The sequence below is a fragment of the Suncus etruscus genome, chromosome 14, assembly GCF_024139225.1.
Source record: "Suncus etruscus isolate mSunEtr1 chromosome 14, mSunEtr1.pri.cur, whole genome shotgun sequence".
Taxonomy (NCBI): Eukaryota; Metazoa; Chordata; class Mammalia; order Eulipotyphla; family Soricidae; genus Suncus; species Suncus etruscus.
The window spans coordinates 33,872,332-33,899,561 of record NC_064861.1 but is presented as its reverse complement, the minus strand read 5'-3'; the positions used below and the strand labels follow the sequence as shown (position 1 = coordinate 33,899,561).

Here is a 27,230-nt window from a genome sequence, read left to right as displayed (position 1 = left end):
AAGTCCTTATCAAGGAATCTATATATCTGGCAGATATTGTTTGGGTTTTCAAACTAACATCTTCATTCACTAAGCATGGTGGAGTTCTATGTTGCTTTTCCATTGTGACTTGTGCATTCTGGAGTTGTTATGTATTGTTGTGTGGCTCACTGACTGGAAGAAATGTGTGCCTGCAGAATTAATCAGAATCAGATCACTCCTGATAAGTGGGGCTCAGTTCAGGTAACTAAAAGACCCTTCCCTTTGTTCTGATGCTTTTTCCCCTTGAGGCTCACTGACCTGGCTGTGAAATGGTGCTTCTGAGTCACAAAGAGAACTCAGTTGCTGCTCTATATGTAAGTAAATATATCAATAATAATGAAAAGCAAATTTCTTTTCGTTTTTGTTTTTTGGACCACACCCGGCAGGGGTCACCCTGAGCTCAGAAATCACTCCTAGAAAGCTGGGGACCATATGGGATGCCAGGTATCAAACCACCTTCTGTCCTGGGTCAGCTGCATGCAAAGCAAACACCCTACTGCTATGCTATCTCTCTGGCCCCAGGGAAGTGAATCTGGGGTGTGGGGGTGTTTGGAGCCACACCCAGTGGCGCTCAGGGGTTACTCTTGGCTCTCAGCTCAAAAATCGCTCCTGGCAGTCATGGAGGACCATATGGGATGGCAGGATTAGAACCACTGTTGGTCTTGGGTTGGCTATTTGCAAGGCAAACACCCTACCACTACGCTATCTCTCCGATTCCCAGGGAAGTAAATTTCTAATGTAAAATACTTTCTTTTGTGTAGATGAGCATATCTGGTAGTGCTCAAGGTTTCTGCTTGCCTCTGTGCTCAGTGATCACCCCTGATAGGCTTGAGGAATCATAAGGGGTACTTGAGATCAAAACAGGGTTAGTCATGTGCAAGGAAAGTGTGTACATGTTGTACTATCTCTTCTGCACCATATAAAGCAAAGTTTGAGAATCCAAATAAGCTCTGGTTTTAAATATAGATATACAGGGTCTGGAAAAGTAGCAGCAGAGCACTTGTCTTGCATGTGAGGCCCTGGTTTCAAACCCTGACACTGCAAAACCTGAACACATATAAGTAGATAGATCTCATATTTTTAGTTAAAAATACAAAGATGTATTTTTCTAAATTTATTGATAAGTCCATTAGGATACAAGGATTAAAATACCAGGGGAAATGCAAACAAATGCCAACTAGACCCTGGTTTCTAAAATATTACTCTCCAAAGAGATAAGCAGGAGCTTTAGATAAAATAATTCTAGGTTTAACTCTAGTTATTAAATCTAGGTTTGGGGCAGGGCAAATACTAGTTTACCCTTGGCTGTAAAAGAGGGAATTTAAGGGTTAAGGAAACAGTTCAGAGAGCTAGAATAAATCCTGGCATGCAGAGGTCTCTAAGTTCAAGTTCTAGAATGGGAAAGCCTCCTGAGAAATGCTGGGTTAAGCATTCAGGGATAGCCTCTTCCCCAAAAGTCAAACAAAAAAGAAAAAAAGAAAATCTAATCCCTTAACTTGATGACTGTACAAAATTATAGAAAGGATGGAAATTTTTACAGTAAGGTTATTTTATCAAAACAAAACAAAACAAAAAAACCCAAGAACACGAGGAATACAAATTGATATATCAAAAAAACACTGCATTCCTTAGTATCTCAATATTAACAAACTGCACACTTAAGTATTCCTTACTAATATACTTATTTTAAAGAGAAAACTCAAAACTTTAACAAACATGCCATGTATATCAACAGTTAAGGGAAACATTTAACAATACATAGTACAAGTCTTCAACAAACTGAATTTGAGCAATATGTAAATATTTCAACTGTAGACAGCATTCTGCAATATTAAGAAAATGAGTAATACATATTCTTCTTTTAAAAAGGAACTCTAAGATCCAGTTATATGAAATTTAGGATACTCAGTTTAGGAGAATGCAGATGAACTCAGCTTGGGAAAGAGGAAGAAAAACTAATTGAAGATGTTAATTCAACCACAAATCATTAAAAAGAAATGTGGTTCAGATCAAGCCACTGAAGTTAAAATACTTCACTAAGAATTCAACCTCACCTTTCAAAACTTCAAGTAAAATCAGATGACATGATCATCCTATGAGATGCTAGAAGGACAATGAGTCCATTCAGTGTAAGTTATTTCTAGAAAGATCATCTCAACACAGATAAAGGAAAGCTGTATCCCTGATTCTTCAAATGACTAAAGTGAAGTCGGATTTTCTAAAGTTCTTTCTTTACATTTTCTTAGGAAAATGTATATAATTATTTCTTACATACAATCAAAGTAAAAATATTAAGGGCAAATTAAAAAAAAAATTTTTTTTTGGTTTTTGGGTTATACCCAGCTGTGCTTAGGAGTTACTCCTGGCTCCATTTATGCTCAGAAATCGCTCCTGGCAGGCTCAGGAACAATCTGGGATGCTGGGATTCGAACCACTGCCCTTCTGCATGCAAGGCAAATGCCTACCTCCAAGCTTTCTCTCCGGCCCTCGAAAATAATATTTTACTTCAAGATAATCCACCTCTTATGTCCCTCAAGTCCAGGCACAGAATACAGATGTTCAACAACTATTAACTAAACTGAATGGAAAAGAAAATGACTTAAACGAATCAGTGTTTTGAGGCTAGAACAACAGTACAGCGGATAAGGCACTTGCCTTGCATGCAAATGACTAGGATTCAATAACTGGCATCCCAGATGGTCCTCGAGCCCTTAAGGAGTGATTTCTGAGTGCAGAGCCATCAATTACCCTTCTGCACAACTGGGTGAGACCCAAAAATACAAACCAAAAAAAAACACTGGGTCCCTTTTTACAAATCTTTATTTAAATCCTCTGGTAGAGTAGTAAGAGAAATTACCAAATTTGGGAGTTATATATAAACATAATGCTTAAAATTCTCACAAAGAATCAGAAAATTTTAGATCAGAAGAAAATTTATCAAATTTGATATATGCCTAAGTGCTTATTAAAATATCTGAGAAATTATAGGAATGAAAATTCCTTAGGTATTTAAAAACCTGTAAACATTTCAATTTGAAACTGAACCATATCAAAAATAATTCAACATTCTTACCACAATCATTTCTGAAGGCTCTAATACAAGACAATCACAGCCTCTTTTTCCTCCAAACTGCTTACCAAAACTATAAAAACAGAAAAACAGGTTCTTTAGCAAAAGTGATAAATAAAATGTAGCAACATAGGAAAATATTCTAGATATTAACCATAAAATTATGATCCTATCACATATTTTTAATTTACTTTAAAAATACTTTCCTCTAGAAGCCGGAGCAATGGCGCAGCAGTAGAGCATTTGCCTTGCACAAGGCTGACCCAGGATAGACAGCGATTCCATCCCCTGGCATCCCATATGGTCCCCCAAGCCAGGAGCAATTTCTGAACATAGTCAGGAGTAACCCCTCGGTGTGGCCCCAAAACCAAAACAAATAAGAAAAAATTTTCTCTAAAAACATTTTTATTGAAGCTTCCTGTGACTAATATTAAATTCCTGCCATGAACTAGTCTCTAAAATTATTTTTGTTTTGTTTTGTTTTGGGGCCACACATGGTGACGCTCAGGGTTACTCCTGGCTATGTGCTAAGAAATCGTTCCTGGCTTGGGGAACTAACCATCTGGATCGATGGGGATTGAACCCAGATTCATCCTGAGTCAGCCATGTGCAAGGCAAACACCCTACTGCACTTCAGCCCCTTTAAAATTCTTTTAACTCATACCTAACTTCAAGCACTTTATTGTTTTGGGTCACACACCCAGCTGTAATGTGTTTATTCAGAATTATTTCTTCTGCGGCTTAGAGGACAATACTGGCTGCTAGGGATTAAATGTAGATTAGTCATGTGAAAGGCAAGTAAGCACCTGTCCACTATTCTATAGCTCCAGCCTCCTAACATCAAGTTTTTGAACATCAACCAATGTATTTTGAATCAAAGCTCTTTAAAAGATGTAAAAAATTCACTTTGAATAAATTAGAGAACTATCAAGGGTTGCTACTGATTGATATTTGGTCATGTGGCCCTGGGACTGTGTCAACAGTTGGTCATGCCCTGGGGTTGAAATTCAGGAAAACACACAAAGAGGCCATGTACTTTATTATAAGCAACATTCCTGGCCTCAAAAGCAATTTATTATTTCTAAGAAATAGTGTTGGGACTAGAGCGCTTAAATAGTAGGTAAGGTATTTGCCTTCTACACAGATGAACTGAGTTTAATTCCTAGTATAACTATTTTCCTTAGCTGTGCCAAGAATTATCTCTGAGCACATTGTGAGTAAGCCCTAAAAAACACGGTATGGTACCAAAACAACAAAAAGTAATAATAGTTGTGTGTGTGTACATGGGGGGAGAAAAGGGAAAGAGGGAAAATGACAGCAATAGTAAAATGGTAAGGTGCTTGATTTGCACATAAGTTCAATTCCCAGTAGGACCTCATGCCTTGCTAGAATTAATTTCTGAAAGTAGAGACAGGAGTAAGCCTTGGGCACTGCTGGAGTTACAGAAAAAAAATATTGGGATCAGATATAATCGGATTTTAGGTACTTGACTTATATATCCCTGAACACAGCCAAGTATGGCTCAAATTTCCCTACTCCCCTCTCAATAAAATAAAACTGGATAAATACAAGAGCAAAAACAGGCATTGAAACTTATGTATCATATTAACAAAGGATAGCAAATTAGGGGAAATATGTAAAACTAGTGGAACATAAAGATCATCTAATAAAATTTGTGCAAAACAACAACAGCAAGCCTGGCTGACTTTTAGGATTAGTACTAAAAGTATTTTCACATTCTTTTAAAGTCTTTTTGTTGGCTTTTGGATCATCGCTGGCTGAGCTCAGGGATCACTCCTGGTAGGGTCTGGAGGATCAACATGTGGTGGCAGGGATCAAACTCAGGTAGCTGCATATAAGGCACGAGCCTTACCTCTATACTACCCCTGAAAGATTTCTAAGCAAATCTGAAAAGACTAACTTTTTATGTTAAAAGACAAACAAACTTGGGCCGGCGGTGTGGTTCTAGAGGTAAGGCATCTGCCTTGCTCACGCTTCGGTCCCCCCACCCCCCCCCTTCCGAGGCATCCAATATGGTCCCCAAGCCAGGAGCAATTTCTGAGCGCAGAGCCAGGAGTAACCCCTGAGCGTCAATGGGTGTGGCCCTTCCAAAAAAGATAAACAAATTTTTGTAATAGTGGGTAAATACAAAGTATGCTAGCCAATTATGAGTAAAGGTTAACATATACATATATGCAGAATTCACTTAAAAGAAATTATAAAATAGGGACTGGAGCAATAGTATAGTGGGTGCTTGCTGACTCTGGTTTGATACCCAGCATCCCCTATCTTTACCTAAGCCACCAGGAGTAACTCCTGAATGCAGACCCAAGAGTAAAACCCTGAGCATCACTGTGTGACCCCAAATAATTATAAAATATTACAAAAAGAAAAGTAAGAACCATATTATATAAAAAATCCAAATGACAAAATAAAAAATCCACTAACAAAAAAATCAAAAAGGTGCAGATATTTATTAAAATGGTTTGATTATACAGTAATTTTATGAGACAGTGAACTATATAAAGTTTAATTTTTCACAAAACTTAAGACTTGTTTATTTAAAAATCTTAGTCATCCTTTTCTTACACAGAGCTACAAATTTAATCCTGCATGGCTCTGTGCTCAGAGACCACTCCTAGCTGGGTTCAGGGGTATCCAAAGGGCTAAGGATCAAATTAGGGTCAGCTACACACAGGCAAGCAACCTACCTACTATAATATCCCCCTAGCACCAGTAGAACAATCGTTTTATGTTTGTCTAAACTCAGACTACATAATATATTTTTAAAACTTAAAGAGAACAAGGCCAAGGAATTCACCAATGTTTATATGAAAACTTTGGGGAAGAGGTGGATGATCAGAGTCTGTAAGAGGTATTCAGCCAATTTGGTAAGACCTTAAATGTTAAGGTGATGAGATATCCCTGTGGGAAATCCAAAGGCATTGGCTTTATGAATCATGAAAAACACAAGGATGCAATAAGGTCATAGAAGAGATGAATGGAAAAGAAATCAGTGGCAAAGTTATATTTGTAGGCGTTGCACAAAAGATAGCTGAATGGGAGGTAGAGTTAAAAAGTAAATTTGAACAGTGGAAATGAGTCAATATCGGGGGTCAATCTGTATATTAAGACTTGGATGACATAAATAAATAAAAAATAAAGTTTTGTTTTTTTGTTTTTTTTTAAAAGAGAGGTCAGAGCGGTGGCATTAGAGGTAAGGCCTTGCAAGCGCTAGCATGGTTTGATCTTCTGGCGTCCCATGTGGTCTCCCCAAGCCAGGAGCAATTTCTGAGTACATAGCCAGGAGTAACCCCTAAGCGTCAACTGGTAGGGCATTTACCTTACATGCGACTAACTCGTGAGGGACCCGGTTCGATTCCCAGTAGACTGTATGATCCCCAAGCCTGCCAGGGGCAATTCCTGAGTATAGAGCCAGGAGTACCCCTGAGCACTGTTGCGTGTGAACCAAAACCAATCAATCATTCCATCAATCAAGCTTTAAAAAAAGGCTTGGATGACACCATTGATCATGAAAACGGTTTTCTCCTTTTAGATCCGTCACCAGTGTGAAGGTAATGCTGAAAGATGGGAGAAGCAAAGAACTTCGCTTTATCTGTTTCTCTTCTCCTGAAGAGGCAATCAAAGTAGTCAATGAGATGAATGGCCATAGTATGGGCTCTAAGCCTTGTGTATTGCCCTGGCCCAGAAAAGCTCACCTGACCAACCAGTACATCCAGGAATTGGCCAGCAGGAGAGTGCTCCCTGCCAATGCCATCTTTTTTTTTTTTTTTTTGGTTTTTCGGGCCACACCCGTTAGATGCTCAGGAGTTACTCCCGGCTACGTGCTCAGAAATTGCCCCTGGCTTGGGGGGACCATATGGGACACCAGGGGATTGAACCGTGGTCCTTTCCTTGGCTAGCGCTTGCAAGGCAGACACCTTACCTCTAGCGCCACCTTGCCGGCCCCGCCAATGCCATCTTGATCCAATTCCAGCCTGCATCTGGGGGCTACTTTGTGCCAGCTGTTCCAGAGGCTCAAGAAGAGCTTGTATCATTCATCTAATCAGAAGGCACAGATTAGGCCTAATCTACACAGGCTACAAAGTGGGAGAGACCTCAAGGCTTCCAAGACCAAAAGTTATATGCCAGTCTGGACCTCGTCCAACTCTTTTGTCACCTGGCTCCAATTCGTAATGCTCCATCCAGTCTCTTGTAGACTCCCTATATAGTTAAGAGAGTCAGGTTTGAGTGCCCAGACTACTTGGCTATGGACTTTGGTAGAACTGGTGCCACCCAAGAAGGGCTGACTGACAGCTGCCAGTCTGGAGGCATCCCCAGACTGTGCAGACGTTAGAGCCTTGAGATGCTCTGGCTGCCATTGCCCCTCAAAATGTCACAATGTCCAAATACGCAGTGTTCACAGCCCCCACATTGCCCTGCAACCTTTGCAGGTGCCCCAGCCAGTGGTATCTGTGCAGGATTTTGCTTTGTCAGGAGAATATCACAACTCCATGTTGGCTGCAGTACTTCCCCAGGAATAGAAACAGATGCTGACTGGCAGGCCTCCCCATGTGCCAGCGGCCTTTTGGTCCGGCCTAGGGTCAGGGGGACCCGGACCTGGGTCACCCGACCCCCCTCTCCCCCATTCCTCCGGATCTCCAGGTGGGTTCCTGGAAGGAGTTGACGGGGCACCCTGGGTTTTCCCCACTCCCAGGCCAGGCCGGGACACTGGCCTAGGGTGGGGCTCAAATCCCTGTCCTTCGGGCTTGGGAGGGTCTCGTCTCTTTCCCTTCCTGGAGCAGGATTTTTAGCTGGCACGGACGGGCAGCTGGCAGGCCTCCCCATGTGCCAGCGGCCTTTTGGTCCGGCCTAGGGTCAGGGGGGCCCGGACCTGGGTCACCCGACCCCCCTCTACCCCATTCCTCCGGATCTCCAGGTGGGTTCCTGGAAGGAGTTGACGGGGCACCCTGGGTTTTCCCCACTCCCAGGCAGGCCAGGACACTGGCCTAGGGTGGGGCTTAGGGGGTGGAGTTTGATCTGGTGGGTGGCAGATAGCTGCTCAGTTATACTCAGGCTGTCACTGGAAATTTCATACCAGTCTACATTTTGCAAACCGCGCGGGGGCGCTATTTGCTTCTCCCAACCATCAGTACCCCAGATTTACCCTTCTTAACTTTAGTAACACATAGTTTTAATCTCTGACCTAAGACATACAGTAGTTCTAACAAATCCCAGAACTATATAGAAGGACACAAATTGAACACATATTGAACACATATATCTTTTGAATATTTTATGGTTATTTTCTTTAACTGATGTAACTTTCTATATATTTTTCTACCATGTTTCTTTCCACTTTTCATCTTGTCTTTTCTTTGTAAGCTGTTTAGTATAGATTGTTGTTGGAACTGTCCCTCAGTTTGATGCCTATGATTGAACTATGTCATGGAAATTGCTGGTCTTGTTCCTATTGCCTCCAGATGCACCAATAACGCTTCATGGCATTGATCCTTGTTTGCATAGACACATTAAAATGGGAAAACACCATACATATAGATAAGTTCTTATCTAATAAATCTCAGTACAATGTACCTTACACCCTGAACATTGATATAATGACCTGGCACAGGCCTCAGTAGAATGGTCATCCATTCACGCCAGAACCAGGCAAGCTATCTACGAAACATCCAAGGTCTCTTATAGCAACAGCTGGAAGCAGTCCTCTACCAGGAAAGACACTACCAAGGGTCTGACATCGACCTCCTAAAAAGAGACTTCCGTTTACACTGAGAAGACTTGACAACAACAATGACCTGCTCTACAGGACATGGTTCTCTCTAGTACCCCTTAAGTGTGAGGTGAAACGAGAGCATGCTCTGCACCATCCTGACTGCAATATGGGATATGCAGACTCCAGGATCTTTAATACAGAAGCATGATACCAACAACAGAGACTATGTGAGGAATGGAGGTGTATTGCCACTACAGATGATGACTTGAATTGGACAAACTAGTTTGCCTGGAGCCCAGAGTCAGTCCTATGCCAGGAAACTTCAGGGGTAGGGTCTCCTTGTATTTAGACCATAATTTGTCTTTCCATGTCCCTTATGTTTTGGTGAGCCTATGCAAACAAATGCCACTTTAATACCGTTTTTTACTAAGTTCCCTTGACTCCAATCCTTAAGAAAAACAACCCACTAAAACTTTTGAGGTTAACTTAAACTAGTAAGCATGTGCATGGAACTAGAGAAATGTACTTTGCCCTCAATGTTTAAAGAGTTACATAAGTCTAATGTCTTTAGATTATAATGTGTGCTGCTAAGAAACAGTATGTACTACAACTGGGGATTTGAGGGACAAAGTAATTGTATTGTACCTGGGTTTAGTTTTGTTTTTCTTAATGTTCTTTGGCTGAAAGTTCAAGGCTGGGATATCATCGATGGGAATACCGCGAATTTTGTTTATGGGTGATTGGGCTTCCACTGTAACTTTACCCTTTCCTCTTTCTTTGCATCTTTGTTGTCATAATTAAAATTAAAAAATCAAAAAAAAAATCAATAAAAAATAATAATAAAAAAAAAAAGGAGCCGGAGAGATAGCATGGAGGTAAAGCGTTTGCCTTTCATGCAGGAGGTCATCGGTTTGAATCCCGGCGTCCCATATGGTCCCCCGTGCCTGCCAGGAGCAATTTCTGAGCCTGGAGCCAGGAATAACCCCTGAGCACTGACGGGTGTGACCCAAAAACCACAAAAAAAAAAAAAAAAAAAAAAGAAACAGATGCTGGGAAAACATATGTTCCCACATATCCAGATAATAGACTTAAACCTGATGGGCAAGATCATGGGCATACTACTGGAGATCAAATTGGAGCTCCTGTAAATGCAGGAATAGCCCGAGTCAATCAGATCCAAGGTGAATGAACCTTTGTGGCAGTTCTAAAGACCCATCATGCCAAGAAAAAAGCTGCTCAGAAGGTAGGCACTATGGCTGCTGTTACCTCCTAGAGTAGGAAACACCAATCCAAACACCAAATAACTCCACAGAATTCAGCTCAAGGTTTAGAGCTTCAACACCAAGAACCACAATAGAAAAAAAGTTAACACTATCTTGGTCAGTACAGAACCCAGATAATGTATTCTTTTAATTGAAAATTTCTAGGTGCTTCAGATTTGACTTTTTAATATGGTAATAATATCCAGAGACATTGGAGATGAGGGCCAAAAGGACCAGCCCATGATATGAAGCTTACCACAAAAAGAGCACTAACTGCACTGACAACTATCTTGACAATGATAAGAGAGAGTGAAGTAAAATGCCTGTTATGAAGACATTTTTGTAATCATAATGCTTAAATAAATTTCTTTAAAAAGATGCGTATATGGGCTAAGAGCTCAAAAGAATTGAGTGCCTGCTTGCATGAAGAAACAAGTTTGATCCTAGGAAGTCCCCGAGCATCACTAGAAATGGCATCTGAGCCATCAAGTATGGGTGAATCTCCCTCTTCACACTCCCCCCAAAAATAATATAAAGCATGAGCATGCATATCTACTGTGGTGATTTCAGAAAGATGACCTTTAGCTTTTAACTGAGTTATTATTAATATAATACAATACAACATAATATGACATGATATGTATGATATAATAGAATATCATATCATATAAAGGTATAAAGGTATAGCATAATATAAAAGTATAGTCTAGTAAAATATATTTAAGGACAAAAAATTAGAGCAGAAAGACTATATAAGAAACAAAATGCCAGGATTCATAAAAGTATTACTTATTGGCCAGTGCAGTGGCACAGCGGTAGGGTGTTTGCCTTGCACGCGGCTAACTTATGAGGAACCGTGGTTCGATACCCTTGCATCCCATATGGTCCCCCAAGCTAGAAACGAATTCTAAGCACATAGGCAAGAGTAACCCCAAAACGTCATTGGGTGTGGTCAAAATGCCCCCCCAAAAGAAAAGTATTCATTTTTTTAAAATTAATATCTCTATTTAAACACCTTGATTACAAACATGATTGTGGTAAGAAAAATATTCTTAGTTATGTGATAAATCAACATTTAAAAAGTTCAAATTGAAAAAGTAAACTGGGGGCTGAAGAGAATGTAGCAATCACAGTATCTGCCTGACGTGTGGCCAGCCTAGGTTTGATCCTCGGTATTCTATTTGTTCCCCCAAGCCTGCCTGGAGTTACTTTTGGCTCAGCACTCAGAAATCACTCCTGGCAAGCTCAAGGGACCATATGAGATCAAAGGATCAAACACGGTTGACTGTATGCAAGGCAAATGCCCTATCCACTGTACTATCACTTTGGCCCTCATGCCTCTTTCTAAAAGCACACAGAAAAGTCAAATCAAAATAAAGGCCTAGGTATCAAACCTGAATCCATTAAGTTACATAAAGGAAATATAAGCAGAAATGTCCATGATGTTAAAGTCAGAGGCATCTTTAAAGGTTAAAGATAACCTTGCTAGGGCCCGGAGAGATAGCACAGCGGCGTTTGCCTTGCAAGCAGCCGATCCAGGACCAAAGGTGGTTGGTTCGAATCCCGGTCCCCCGTGCCTGCCAAGAGCTATTTCTGAGTAACCCCTGAGCACCGCCAGGTGTGGCCCAAAAACCAAAAAAAAAAAAAAAAAAAAAAAGATAACTTTGCTAGTAGAAGCACAAAGATAAACAAATGTGACTACATTAAACTTAAAAGCTTTAGAACTTCAAAGGGGCCGTAGCAGTGGTGCAAGCAGTAAGGCGTCTGCCTTGTCTGTGCTAGCCTAGGATGGACCGCAGTTTGATCTCCCGACATGACTCCAATATTGAATTGATTGAATTGGTTCAATCCCCCAGCATCCCATATGGTCCCCCAAGCCAGGAACAATTTATGAGCTCATAGCCATGAGTAGCCCAAGTGTCACAGAATGTGGCCCAAAAATTAAAAAAAAAAAAAGAGAACAATGACCAGAATACAAAGACAGCCCACAGACTGAGATAAATTATTTGCCCACCACTCATCTGACAAAGGGTTACTATCCAAGATATCAAAGCACTAGTAGAATTCTACAAGGAAAAAAGAAAAATCCAACACCATCAAAAATGGGGAGAAAACATGAACAATCTTCATCAAAGAAGAAATACAAATGGCCAAAAAGCATTTGAAAAAAACTACTTTTTAATCACTAATCATCAGGGAGATGCAAATAAAAATGAAACTAAGATATCACCTCACACCACAGAGACTAAAACTCATCAAAAACAACAACCAATGTTGATGAGAATGATGGGGAAAAGGAACCCTCGTTAACTGCCTAGTGAGAATGTTGACTGGCTTAACCTTTTTGGAAGATAATATGAAAATACCTTAAAAAGCTAGAAATTGAGTCACATATCATCCAGAAATTCCAATCCTGGGAATATATACCTCAAGAATATACATTTATTTCCAGAATTGGAATGTAAAAGCAAAATGCAGATAAGACATTGCAACACTATATACAAGCAAAATATGGAAAAGCCCAAATGCACATGAACAGATGATTAGGTAAAGAAACTAAAGTATTCACTTTCCCTAGTTTGGTATCCATGTGAATAATGGAATACTACTCTGCCATAAGAAAAGATAAATAAATGCAATTTACTGCAATGGGGATGGATTTGGAGAGCATCCTATTAAGTTGAATCAGTTGGGGGAAAGGAACACACACAGAATGATCTCTCTTATGTGGGATATGAAGAAACTTTGTAGGAAAATATCAAAGCCCAATGGCAACATAAATTAAGAGAAGACTTGGTCTTCAGTAAGAAGCTTGCAACTGGGGTAGGGTATGATAAGTTACGGAAGGAAACACTAGGACAATGGGGGAGGGGAAAGTGCTTGCCTTGCACACTTGCTTGTGCACTGCTAGGTGTAGCCTCAAAAATTAAAAAATGAAATAAAATATAAACTTAAAAGTCCTAAGGTCTATAATGGAAAGGCACTGATGGTAGTTTGGTGGTGGGTGTTAGAGCATATATATATAGCAACATATACTTTGAGCAAAAATAAAATTCTATCTGAAATGTATACAGTCATATACTAATGCTATCTCAATTTAAATGAGTAAAATATTCCAAATCAGGAAATAAATAAAAGTCAATCCACAGTTGAAGCTTCAACAGGTATTTGTATATCATTACAAGAAAGTCGTAATGAAAAGTAATATTGGTAAACATAACAAGAATAAATCTCAAAATAAATTGAAAACGAGTAGCCAGAGAATGAAGAGATAGTACAGCAGGTAAGGTGCTTTCTTAACTTGCAATGCAACTGGCCTGCATTCAATCCGTGGCATCCCATGTAGCCGACCTGGCACAGACCCAGGTACTACCCTCAGCATCCCATATGGCACCCCCAAGCCTGCCAGGGCAATTTCTGAGTGCAGAGTCAGGAGTAATCCCTGAGCGCCACTGGACATGGCCCAATAACCCAAAACCCACCCCCCAAAAGGAGGAAAAAAAGGAAATTAAAATTGAAATCACTTTACAACGACTAAACCAATAGGCTAAAAGTTGGTGACTTGTAGAAATGCAAATATCTCTTACACATTAGTGACTTGTTAAATTAATAATATAAATACTGTGGAATGCAGTAATTTATTATAATTCAAGACACATTATGAAGCTTCTTGATTATCAGTTATGGCACTTAAGCAGGTAGACAAAGTGTAATAATATAGAAATCCAGAGATAAGTCCACAGAGTGGATATTCAATTTATAGAAAAAGTGGAAATTAATATGAATTGAAAAAGAACATACGGAAAACATAGTTGCCATGTCTACACCCAGCCAGCTTCATAGACTAACTCTGTTATTGAAAGAGATGTAAATCTAGCTGTGAAAATTTATGGATACACTGGCCACACAGCTGAAAGCTAGCAATTTTGGTAGGAAAGGGTGGGCTAAGTCACCATTCTGCCAAAGTCATGCCTGCTACACCCATCACACACAATGGTGCTTTGCCAATGGCCCTGCTTCACCACTCTTTGGCTCTCTATAAAGACACCAATCTGATCAAAATTCCAAGTATGCTGGCACATGGGCTGATATCATCAGGACTATTTTTGGAGTGAGTGCAGGTACCCTCCCCCACCTTCCGGAACTTCTGGAAGCCCTGGAAGCTAAAAGCATGCCCCACAAAAGCCACAGTATAAGCAATAGTGCTTGGAATTTCTGGAAAAATGTGGCCATGCGACAACTCCATTATACTATTGTCATCACTGTAGAAACACAACTTAGGCGTCAATGTTTCTCTGAAGCCAGCTGATGCTCAAAAACAAATGAAATAACAGAACAGTCAAATAGCTATAAGAGCTTACTAAACCTTTGACAATGATTTAATGACCTCATTAGAGATACAATAATTTTCAAACACTTTATTTTTGTCCTCTTTATTCTGTATTTCCTTTTTTTCTGTTTAAAAAAATTCTCTCCCACTTAACTAAAAAAAATGTATTATGATCAGCTATGTCAGCTATGTGACATAAATATTTTAAATAAAGTAAATTAAAATTGCCTTAAAAAGTACATATAGGAGGGGCTGGAGTGATAGTGCAGTGGTAGGGCATTTGCCTTGTATGCAACTGATCCAGGACAGACCTCAGTTCAATCCCTGGCATCCCATATGATCTACCAAGCCAGGAGTGATTTCTGAACACATAGCCAGGAATAACCCCTGAGCATCACCAGGTGTGCCCCAAGAGCAGAAATCCATATGTCTATATGGGAAATCATTAAAAGCAAGTCTATGTATACTATAGCTCTAAGGGTTAATGGAAAACAAGAAAAGTTCTAGAAAAATATATTGATATGAGAAATAAGAATAGTTATTTGATATAAGAAAAGAGCCAGGGATATAATTCAAAGCAACTGAGCACATTTCAAATATTTTCGAGGCTTATAGTTGGATCCCTGTTACAGCATCACTGGGTCTATAGCCACTATTAAAAATAAAAAAACAAAAAGGAAAAAGCTAAATTATTTCCCATTAGAGTTAAGAGCTTATGTTCATGCAAAAATATTATGATAAAGGTACAGAATGAAGTGAGAGACATTTGCAACAACATAACCAAGAATTTTTATTTTCTTTATTTGAGGAAATTGGATGGAGTCTAGGGCCTCACACATACAAAGGAACTTACATCCTTGGTCCTAAACCAAACATTTCTATTCAAAGAATGTTTACATCTCTGCATTATTAAAAAATGGGAAAGGCTTGAAGGTGTACTTTACAAAAAAGTTACTCAAATGAACAAGTATTCACTCATCAGCAAGTATAATATGCATATCAAACTGTAATGAGATAAATGTATACAACAAAGTAACTAAAATAAGGAGTTCAAAGATTAATCTAAAGAACAACACTGAGTGTTGGGGAGTATGAAATATGAATTATGATATAGTTCTGGCATGGTAGGCTATATAGACTAGTAATATCTTGCAATGAAAGTTAATGGTGAATAAAAAATATGTTCTATGAGCCAACAATTCTCTGCTAAATATATCCTACAAAAAAAAAAATACAAGTGCCATCACATGAACAAGAATTTTCACAAATGCTTTACTCAACTATATAAAGATTATTTAAAGTACTAACCTACAAGAACACAAATGGCTGAGAGTAGATGCAATAAAATGGATAGTAAAAGAATAAAGACAGATAAACTTTCAGACTCATGACCAACTGCAGAAACATAATTTTTCCTATTTTCCTTGAATCTTACAAGGTAGCGTTAACAGATTACACAAAAGCACTGAAATTATTATACAATAGTCACGTAATAATTTTTTGTTTCTGGTACACATCCAGATATATTCCAGGGTTACTCCTGGCTCAGTAATCAGAAATTACTTTTGGCAGGGCTCAAGTGACCAAATCAGAATCTAGGGATTAAAACCTATTTGGCTATGTACAGGCAAACTACGGCACTATTTCTCCAGCCCCATTGTTGAGACTACAGGTCTTCCTTGCATGTGACTAACTAGGGTCTGATGCCAGCATAGCATACAGTCACCCAAGCATTATCAAGACTGATCCTGGAGAAAAAAAGCCTTGAGTAAGCCTGGATGTATCCCCTTTGTCTTCAAACAAAACAAAACAAAACAAAACAAAAAACACCACCACCTCTAAAGTTAAACTTTGTGCATCTGGGGAGATAGTTCCATGGGCTACAGTGAATGCTTTTATATGTAGGCAACCCAGGTTGCTCCCCAACCTTGCAAGGTCTTGGCTCTCTATACCTCAGCCAGCTCTATTGGGAGTTGCTTGTTGAGCACCACAGGGTACATTTAATCCCCCACCCTGACATTATATTTTCAAGTTTCAAATCATAACTTAAGGTCCCCAAAATATTAAGAATTTCTGGGGGCCGGGCGGTGGCGCTAGAGGTAAGGTGCCTTGCCTTGCCTGCGCTAGCCTTGGACGGACCGCGGTTCAATCCCCTGGCATTCCATATGGTCCCCCAAGCCAGGAGCAACTTCTGAGCGCATAGCCAGGAGTAACCCCTGAGCGTTACCGGGTGTGGCCCCCCCAAAAAAAAATAAAGAATTTCTAACAGTTTGAATTCCCTTAATACTAAATTTACCTTCTCCCTTACCACCTTTATTTTACCTAATAATTAGATGAAACCAGCTGTTTTCACAACTTAAAATTTTACTTATAAAAATTAAGAATTTGGGCCCAGAGAGATAGCACAGTGGCGTCTGCCTTGCAAGCAGCCAATCCAGGACCAAAGGCAGATGGTTCGAATCCCGGTGTCCCATATGGTCCCCTGTGCCTGCCAGGAGCTATTTCTGAGCAGACAGCCAGGAGTAACCCCTGAGCACTGCCAGGTGTGGCCCAAAAACCAAAAAAAAAAAAAAAAAAAATTAAGAATTTAGGGGCAGAGAGATAGTTCAGCAGGTAAGACAATTGCCTTGCAAGTAGCCAAACTAAATATGATCCTCAACATCACATATGGTCCCCTAAGAACCACCAGGAGTGACTGTGAGCACAGAGACAGGTGTAATCTCTGAGCATCGCTGGATGTGGGCCCCAGGGAGAAAAAAAGTTAAGAATTTATCTTGGGGACAGAGAGAGCACAGCCATATGGCGTTTGTCTTGTATGCAGCAGACCCAGGATGGAGGGTGGTTCGAATCCAGGTGTTCCATTTGGTTCCCCAAACCAGGAGCGATTTCCGAACGGATAGCCAGGAGTAACCCTTGAGTGTCATCAGGTGTGGCCCAAAAATCAAAACCCAAGAAAAAATTTATCTTAAGGGCTGGAGTGACAGCACAGCAGCCTTGCCTGTGGCAGATTCACATTCAATTCCTGGCATCCCATATGGCCTCCTGAGGACCACCAGGAATGATGCCTGAATGCAGAACCAGGAATAACCCCTCAGCATTGCCAGATGTGACACAAAAACAAAACCTTCCTCGAAACCAATAATTTATCTTAATAACTTTCAAATAACTTATAACCAAAAAGGTTTTAACTCTATATACATTCTATTTTGTTACCATAATTTTATTCCTCAAAACTAGTAATCTATATAACAAGTTATATTAGTATCTCTAATTTACAAATGAGAAAACTGAGATAAAATGGGATAATGTAACTTGCAAAATGAAAGTTGAGCATAGATTTAAAAAAAAAAACTCATGGAGTCTGGTTTTTAAGTCACCTTTTACAAACTTCTGAGAACTCTGAGCAAGCAGCCTGATAAAAGCTCACAGAGGCACTGAGGTGCTGTTACTATTATCAATTAAAAAAAAAACGAAACGGTCATAAGTGATAATACTAGAATTCTAACCAAGCTTGTCCTACTCTAAACTCGATTTCCTAAATATTAAGAAATACTGCCTTCTGGGGTTAGGGATGTGTCTCAATGGCAGAACCCATGCCTTACATGAGTTCGATACCTAGTATTGCAAAAATAAAACAAAAAGATGTTACCTCTAACCACTCGCCACAGTAAATTAAAAAACCGTTAAGTCAAGAGGCCAAAGAGGAAATACAAGGTTTAAGAAGCTTAACTGACTGGCTTAATCTTGGCATCACATATGTTTCCCAAGAACTACTAAAAATGAAAAAAAAAAAAAAAAACTACTAAAAATGATTCCTGAGCAGAATCAAAGTTAAGTTTTGAGTCCCACACCAGGTATGGTAATCAAAACAAAACAAAATAACTCCATTTAACCTGTAAATAAGTTAAAAAAAAAATAAAAGACATGAGATACTATGTCTTGGTACAAACTTAAAGATGATATCTTCAATAAAAAGAGACACTAAGATAGAAACAAATGCCCCAAAAATAGTCAGGGCTGGAGAGAGAGGACAGCAGGTAAGGTGCTTGCCTTGGTCTGACCCAGGTTCAATCCCTAAAACATATATGGTCCCTTAATTACAGCTAGGAGTAATTACAGAGTGCAGAACCAGGAATAATCCCTGAGTACTACCAAGTGTGATACCAAAACAAAGAAACAAACAAAAAGTCAAGAGAATCTGAGGGTCTGTAAAATTGAGCTTGAGGGAAAGGGGATACTGGAACAACTTGGTAGAAGTGGATACTCAGGTAGAGGATTTATGGTGTTAAAACATACCCATACAATCCTACCAGTAATAGTATTGTAAGTAACAGTGCTTAAAATAAAAATTTAAAAACCTATAAATAAAAATAAGTAAATATGGGTCTGGATAGATCATACTTCAGGTATGAAGCTTGCCTTGAGTGTGCCTAACCCTAGTTTGGCACCCCATTTGGTTCTCCAAGCCCCACTTAAGCACTGAGCATCACTAGGTGTGGCCCAAACAACAAAGGGGAAATAAAGTAAATAGCATAGTTACATCCACAGAATTATGAACTGCTTACTTAATTCCTAACAAGTTTTTACAATGTCAACAAAGATTCTTAAAACGTATCACATACAGCAAAAAAACATCCTACATAAAATACTTTACCACAACAACAGATAAACAAGTATATTAACTTTGCTTACAACGTGTACTGAATGGCAAATGTAAACGTACCTGCAAGGAGGCAAGACCATGGAGTCTTTCATGAGTACAGATCCAGAAAGCAGGATATACCAACATCTGGCAATAGTTTCTGAACTGTTTCAATGAATAAGTAAATGAATGAGAAAAAAAGATATACACATTCACAAATAAGGTCAATATAAAATACATAACACTAAATATGTTCTGATAATATAGTGAATCATTAAAAGTAAGTATCATTAATTAGGACTTTGTCTTAGGTTTTATATATACCATGTTACAGAGGGCAATGAAACTCACTAAACTAGGCTGGAACAACAGAACAGCCCACCAAGAGTAATTCCTGAGCATAGAGCCAGATGTCAGCACCCACCCCAAATCACTAAAGATAGAGACTTCATAAATACATGTTCATTAACTCCATCTTGCTAATTATATCATTTATTTCATATATATTTTTTATTTTTTTAGTAAAGTAAAGCAAGTGAGTTTTTCTTGAATAGATCTCACTTAGAAAGGTGAGAATGAGTTGGAGTGATAGATAACACTGGATATAGCATTTGCCTTGTATGAGACTGACCCGGGTTTGATACCTGGCATTCCATCTGATTCCCTGAGCACCGCCAGGAATGACCCAAGTACAGAACCAGGAGTAACTCCTGTGCCCTGTCAAATGTGGCCCAATAACTTAAAAAAAAGACCTCAACGAAGTCTTCAGTAATAGGATTCCAATGGCAAGGACTATAGACTAAATGTGAATAAATGGGACTACATTAAACTAAAAAGTTTCTGTATGGCAAAAGAAACATGAGCTAAAAGCAAAAGACAGCTAATTGGGAGAAACTATTTGCACTCAACACATCATATCTTTATATTTTGATACCTAGGATATACTAAATACTCACAGAGGTTAACTCCACAATACCTAAAAACCTCATCAAAAAATGGGAAAAGCTGGGTCCAGAGTGATAGCACAGCAATAGGGTGTTTGCCTTGCACGTGGCCAACCTGGGACAGACCCAGGTTCGATCCCTGGCATTCTATATGGTCCCCTGAGCCTACCAGAAGTGATTTCTGAGCACAGAGCCAGGAGTAACCCCTGAGCAACACTGGGTGTACCCCTCACCCCCCAAAAAAGGAAAAGGGAAATGAATAGACACTTCTCTAAGGAAGACCAACAGATGGCTAACAGGCAGGAAATAAACTTCTAATGATCACTTATCACTAGGGATATTCAAGTCAAGACAACAATGAGGTATCATCTTGCACCAGTAAGGATAGCACATATTAAAAAATTCTGGGAACAATTTGTATTGGCAGGGATGTTGTGAGAAAGGAAACTCTCATCCACTGCTGGTGGGAATGCTGCCTGGTCCAACTCCTATGCAAAACAGCAATATCACTTTTGGTTATCCCCTGGAGAGAAAAACACTAAAGTATGCATACCACTATTCATTGCAGCATTCAATACAATAGCTAAGGTTTGAAATCAACCTAGATGCCCAACAACAGATGAGTACATCATGAAGATGTGGTACATCTCTACAATGGAATACAATATAGCTATAAGGAATGATGCAGTCTTGCAATTTGCTACAACATGAATGAAAATGGAAGATGTTATGTTAAATGAAGTAAGCCAGAAGGAGGATAAATACAGAATATCACTTATGTGGAATTTGTAATAACTGCATGAAGAAATACCTGGAGTTGCCTAGAATACCCTCGGCCCCCAAGTAGAGCAAGAAGGAAGGAAAGAAGTTGACAGGAGAAAAAAAAAAAAAGGAAAGAAATTGAAAGGAGGAGAAACACAAATATGAAATAATGGGGGCCTGGAGCCAAGTGATCTCAGGTGATAAATAAGGTGTTGGTGATGTTAATGAAAACTTAAATGCTCCTGTTATTCTGGAACCCTAGAGGACGGAGGTTGACATTGGTGGCGTGATTGGCTTTAATACATTGTATGAAGAACTTTGTAAATCACAATGGTTTCAATAGATATTAAAAAAAAAAAAAGATGAAAGAAGTCAAAAAGATAGATATAAGTTTGAGAATTTAAGATATAAGTGAAGAGAGTTTCCAGAGTAGAGAAAGCAAGCAAAGAAACACAGACGTTTATTACTTGTAAGGCTTATTTATTATTTCTAAGATTTTTGGTGGATTTTTTTGGAATTTAAATGCATATTATCATAACATCTACAAATAGTGACATTTAACATCTTTTCTTATATGAATCCCTTTTGATCTCTCTTTCTTACCAAATTACTGTGGTCAGAGCTTCAATACTATGCTGAATATCAGTGGTGAAGGTGAGTATACCAAATTCCTCTACACCTGATATTAAGGAAAACTCTTCAATTTTATTACTGAATATGGTATTAGCTGTGGACTTGTTATATATAGTCTTTTTACTATAGTAAAGTAATTTCCTCCTGTCCCCATTTGGAAATGAAAAACATGGAAAAATCCTAAACATCTATAAACTAAAATAAGTCTAACCAAAAATCTGAATCTCTATGAAGCTCAAAAAAAAAAAAAAAAGAGATACAAATCTAACAAATATTGATTGAGGTTAAAACCTTTCCAAAACAGTTAAAGACAGCCTTGAAGAGACCTGTTCTCTAGTTCACCTGGATAGTGCTCAAAGTTTATGAATTTATTTCAATTTGCTATACAAAAACTATTCTAGAAACTAATTTCAATGTAAAATAAAAACTTAAAACACTGAAGCACAGGGAGCCAAATATAAGCTCTGAGCACCACAGGGTAAAGATCAAAAGCCAAAAATAAAACACTGAGGCAATTAACAATCTAATTATGGAAAATACTTACCAAAAAAGAATCTGATTGCCACTGTATCTCTCATAGCGTGCTCTTGCAGACATTAATCTAAAATATTAATTTCCAAAAAAATTGATTACATTTTGTTTCAAGAAGTTTTAATTACCTTAAAACAATCTGGATTTATCTCTAAATTTTCACTATTTACAGTTATGAAATATATACATTAATGCAAAAATTTCAGTATCCATTAAAATATAGGGCAATAGGGATAATATTCTTATGCACATCATATAACCTGTCAATTCACTCTAAACAATGCTCTTTTGTATTTTGAAAAAGTATACATTTTGCATTTTGAAAAATTATACAACACTTTTAAGCCACAAGTGAAGAACAGTTGCTGACTAATGTTGAGAAAAAACCTGAGTACCTAAATGTGTTTGCAATTGTAAAATATTTTTAGGGGCCAGAACAATAGTATAATGTGCATAGCGTTTGCATGGCATGTGGTTAACCTGAGTTTGATCTGTGGCCACCCCATATAGTCCACTCAAGCCCGCCAGGAGTGACAACAGAGACAAGGGCAACTCTTGAGCACTAATGGGTGTGTCTCCCCATCAAAATAAAAGAGATAGTATACCTGTTAGAGTGCTTGCCTTACTTATGGCTATCCCTGGTACAATCCCCAGTACCCTATACAGTCCACAGAGCCCCACTAAGAATGATTCCTGAACACAAGACAGGATTAATTCCTGAGCACCAGGACCAGAGAGATAGCATAGTGGTAAGGCATTTGCCTAGAAGGCGGCCAAACCCAGAACCAATGGTGGTTGGAATCCCAGTGTCCCATATCGTCACCTGTGCTTGCCAGGAGCAATTTCTGAGCAGAGAGCCAGGAGTAACCCGAGTGCTGCTGATGTGGCCCAAAAACAAACAAACAAAATACCACTGGGTGTGACCTCCAAAAATACTTTTAGTATTATTAAATACTCAAATTTTCTTCTTGATATCGATATTTGTAGCATTTGACAAATTAGCTTTTTTTTTTTTTTTTTTGGTTTTTGGGCCACACCCAGTGATGCTCAGGGGTTACTCCTGGTTATGCGCTCAGAAGTCGCTCCTGGCTTGTGGGACCATATGGGACACCGGGGATCGAACCGCGGTCCGTCCAAGGCTAGCGCAGGCAAGGCAAGGCACCTTACCTCTAGCGCCACCGCCCGGCCCCACAAATTAGCATTTTTATCCATAACCAGAAAGTTAAAGAACAAAAAAAGTGATGGATATAACTAATCATGCAAGAAAAACACATTTTATTAAATCATGAAGCAAAGTGTAGAGAACAGCTGGTTCTCTACAGTGCTGGAAATGTTTTTGTTTTATTGTCTTTTGTGGCCTAAAAGAAACCAAAAGAATAGGAAAACGAAGTTTGTAATGTTGGAGTCTTATTAAAGAAAGCTAATACCACCAAATAAAAAGGAATATTCCTTCCATTTTAATGTATTATAATGAATCAAAATACATTAAAATGATACATGACATACATTATAATGTATCATAAAACATTAAAATGGAATGTACAGGGGCCCGAGTGATAGCACAGTTGTAGGGCATTTGCCTTGCACGAGGTAGATCCAGGATGGACCTGGGTTTGCTCTCTGGCATCCTAGATAGTCCCCCAAGCCACGAGTGATTTCTGAGTGCATAACCAGAAGTATAACCCCTGAGTGTTACCGGCTGTGGCCCAAAAACAAAACAAAACAAAAAATGTACATGCTCTGAACATTTGACTCTAATATTAAAAATGAGCTACAAAAAAGTTCTCACACTGGCTTGCACACACTGAGCATTCTAGTTATTCTCATTTAATCCTCAATATACTGTAACAACGATCACTTCATTATCACTATTTTTACTGATGACAAAACTGTAGCTAAGAAGTTAAGACTAATATGGTTCCATAACTTACGCAAATTCCTATGCTTAGTCTACAAAATCTCTAAATAATTGTCCTCTGCACCTACTTATGCAAACTAATTGCAATAGCACAATTGTGTATGCTCATTCATAAACACAGTATCACACTTACCTAAGTTGATGTTCCCTGAGATTTGATAGTATTTCCATTCCATGAAGGTAGGAATAAATAGTATTTAAATCCTGTAGAACATAAAATATTTTATATTACTTTTAAATATTTTTATAAGTATGGCAGGGCAGTAGAGCTAGCTCAATGGAGTTGATTGAATGTATGCTTTACATACAGGAGACCTGGGCAATTCAACCCTTAACACCATATGGTGCCCAAAAATTCCTTGAGTACAAGCTAGGAGTAGCTCCCAGCACTACTTGATATGGCCCCCAAATAAAAAATATTGGGGGGGGGGGCAAAGAGCTAGTACTGCAGGCAAGGCACTTAGTTTGAAGGCAACTGACATAGGTTCAATTCCTGACACCTTATATGGCAGTGATGGCTAACCTTTTTGAGCCCGAGTGCCCAAACTGCCGCACAATGCCCAGTCCTCCCCAGGGCCAGTTCCGCCCAGGTGAGCTGCAAAGAAGACACCAGCACACTCGCCTGCCACCGCACCATATATCTTAATTGAGGACCCCTTCCCGTGTGCCAGCTGCAAGGCCTTTGTGTGCGTGCCATAGATTCGCCATCCAGGTTATATGGAGTTACTGAGTTCCATCAAGAGTGATACCTGAGAAAATAGCTAGGAATAAGCCCTGATCACCTCTGAGTAAGGTGTACAAAGCAAACTACACATACATACATACATACATACATACATACATACATACATACATACCTGGCGTATAAGATGACCCTTCAATCCAGGAAAAACTTCCGAAAAGTCTTAGAAGTTATTTCTTAAAAGAGGGGGGGCGGATCATTCGTCCCTGAAGCTGGAATAAGTTTCAGCATGCCATATACCGGCATTTAAAATGACTCCCAAATTTTAGGAAGTTTTTCATGGGTTGAAGAGTCGTCTTGTGCTCACTTCGGCAGCACATATACTAAAACTGAAGAGTCGTCTTATACACTGGAAAATACGGTACACACACACACACACACACACACACACACACACACACACACCACGATCCTGTGTTTTTATTCTTTTTGGGGGGGTCACACCCGGCAGCGCTCAGGGGTTACTGGCTCTATGCTCAGAAATCCCCCCTGGCAAGCACAGGGGACCATATGGGATGCCAGGATTCAAACTACCCTCCTCCTGCATGAAAGTCAAACGCTCCACCTCCATCCATGCTAGCTCTCTGGCCCCACAACACGATTCTGATTCTATGTAAACAACTATTCATGACAGATTGTTAATTCTGATAGAATCATAAAAACATTCAATTAGAAGATATATGAAAAAGGAGAACCATAAGATCACTCAATTACATGATACCTGAAAAGGCAGATAAGAGTTCTTTAAAATTCAGACAGGAACACTAAATTAGCCTGGCTGATGATTTCTATTAAAGAATGTCAGAAATCTTTTTAATTGTTATTTCACATGGAAGATTTTTTTTATTTCCTGTTTCTATGTTTTTCTGTTTTGCTTTTGATCCATACTCAGTGGTGTTCAGAGTCACTTTAGATAAATGTCAGAAATCTTTTCAATTGTTATTTCACATGAAAGATTTTTTTTATTTCCTGTTTCTATGTTTTTCTGTTTTGCTTTTGATCCATACTCAGTGGTGTTCAGAGTCACTTTAGATAATGAGCATGCTTTGACAGGAATTGAATCTAGAATTTTACATGCAAAGCATCTGCTCCAGTTCATTGAGCTCCATCTCCCTGGCCATATGGCCATAACATCATGCTTAAATTACCATGATTTTTTCCTTCAATGACCCCACATTATATAAAAACAGTTTGATTTCCTCTCAGCATTTATAGACTCAAATTCCTTTAATATTTCTAAGAAGGTATGGGGCTCCCCGTCAGTTATCAGAGGTATAACTACCACTTCCAGTAATATTCAGCCCCGCTGTACATAGTTGATGGTTCAGTGTATGGGTCTCATAGTTACAGTGTCACCAGCACACAAACTGAACTCAGAACCTCAAGTGCTCTGGCCCTTAGAGATACATCTTTAGCCCTAGGTTCCAGATTATTAAGTATCCTTGCTGACTACACGGTTGGAAAAGACCCAGTTTGTCAATGTTCCTCTAAGAATATAACTTCCAAAAGCTTTTATTTTCTTGTGCCAGTTATCACTGAAAAAAGATGGATGGTGATTATGTGGTAAAAAATGCCATTATACAAAAAAAAGTCTAATGGGACTATTCCATTAGAATTGTTAATAATGAAAATACAAAATCATTGTATTATGAAAATTAGGGGACCTTTCTTTACCCCTTGTTCATGAACTGGGTATTAAAAATCTCCATATAATTATATATATAGTTTACAATTTATATAAATTTATATATAATATAGCATATAATATTATATATTATTGTATAATATATACAGCATATAATATATAAATAGTATAATATATTTTATATTATATATTAATTATAATATTAATATATTACATTATATATAAAATCTATGAATTTATATATAAATTTATAAAATTTATAATTTATAGATAAATTATATAATTTATAATTTTAGCTAAATGTGATGACTTAATGAAAGAAAAATTGTGGAAGTTATTTACTTTCCTGACAAAAGGAAAAATATTTTACCGTTCATGTTAGGTTGACACATTGCCACCTGATTAAATATGAACAAGCTAAATTTTCACATAAAATGTACCTCCTTATCCTTTTTTGTTTTGTTTTGTTTTTTGGCCACACCCGGTGGCGCTCAGGGGTTACTTCTGGCCATCTGCTCAGAAATAGCTCCTGGCAGGCACGGGGGACCATACTGACTCCAGGATTCATCACCTTAGGTCCTGGATCGGCTGCTTGCAAGGCAAACGCCGCTGTACTATCTCTCCGGCCTCTCCTTATCCTCTTTCTAAAGAATTTACTAAGGCAGATTGCTCCCAAACTCTTATTCTAGCACGCAACTAGCCAAAAGACATGAGACAGCAGAGAGAAGAAAAATAGACAACTTTTTAAAACTCTAATTTATACATTTACTTGAAGTTCATTTTTTATTTCCACTCAATGTTCATATGACTGTTTGGTCCTGGTACCATTCATTTTATTCTCCCCCTCAATTCATGAGGCAGAACAATATGATTCAAATTGTGTGGTTCTGTTAGAAGAAGACAAAAAGGGGGGGGGGGGGGCAGAGCAATGGCACAGCAGTAAAGTGTTTGCCTTGTAATTCGTCTGACCTAGGTGGAACCATGATTTGATCCCTG

The 27,230-nt window shown here is 38.8% G+C and overlaps 1 protein-coding gene and 1 pseudogene across 3 annotated transcripts in view; one reads left to right on the top strand and one right to left on the bottom strand.

Moving 5' to 3' along the window:
- The window catches only part of RAPGEF6 (Rap guanine nucleotide exchange factor 6), a 210,760-nt gene that overhangs the window by 161,188 nt on the left and 22,342 nt on the right, over positions 1-27,230 (bottom strand). For all 3 annotated transcript variants that reach the window (XM_049786707.1, XM_049786708.1, XM_049786709.1), the window contains exons 2-5: positions 23,981-24,051; positions 21,943-21,999; positions 19,141-19,224; positions 3,095-3,164 (exon numbers count right to left, since the gene is read on the bottom strand). In XM_049786707.1, the coding sequence (XP_049642664.1) occupies positions 3,095-3,164; positions 19,141-19,224; positions 21,943-21,999; positions 23,981-24,051 (282 nt within the window). The remainder of the gene's footprint in view (positions 1-3,094; positions 3,165-19,140; positions 19,225-21,942; positions 22,000-23,980; positions 24,052-27,230) is intronic.
- On the top strand, positions 4,912-10,098 carry LOC126027500 (polyadenylate-binding protein 4-like; annotated as a pseudogene).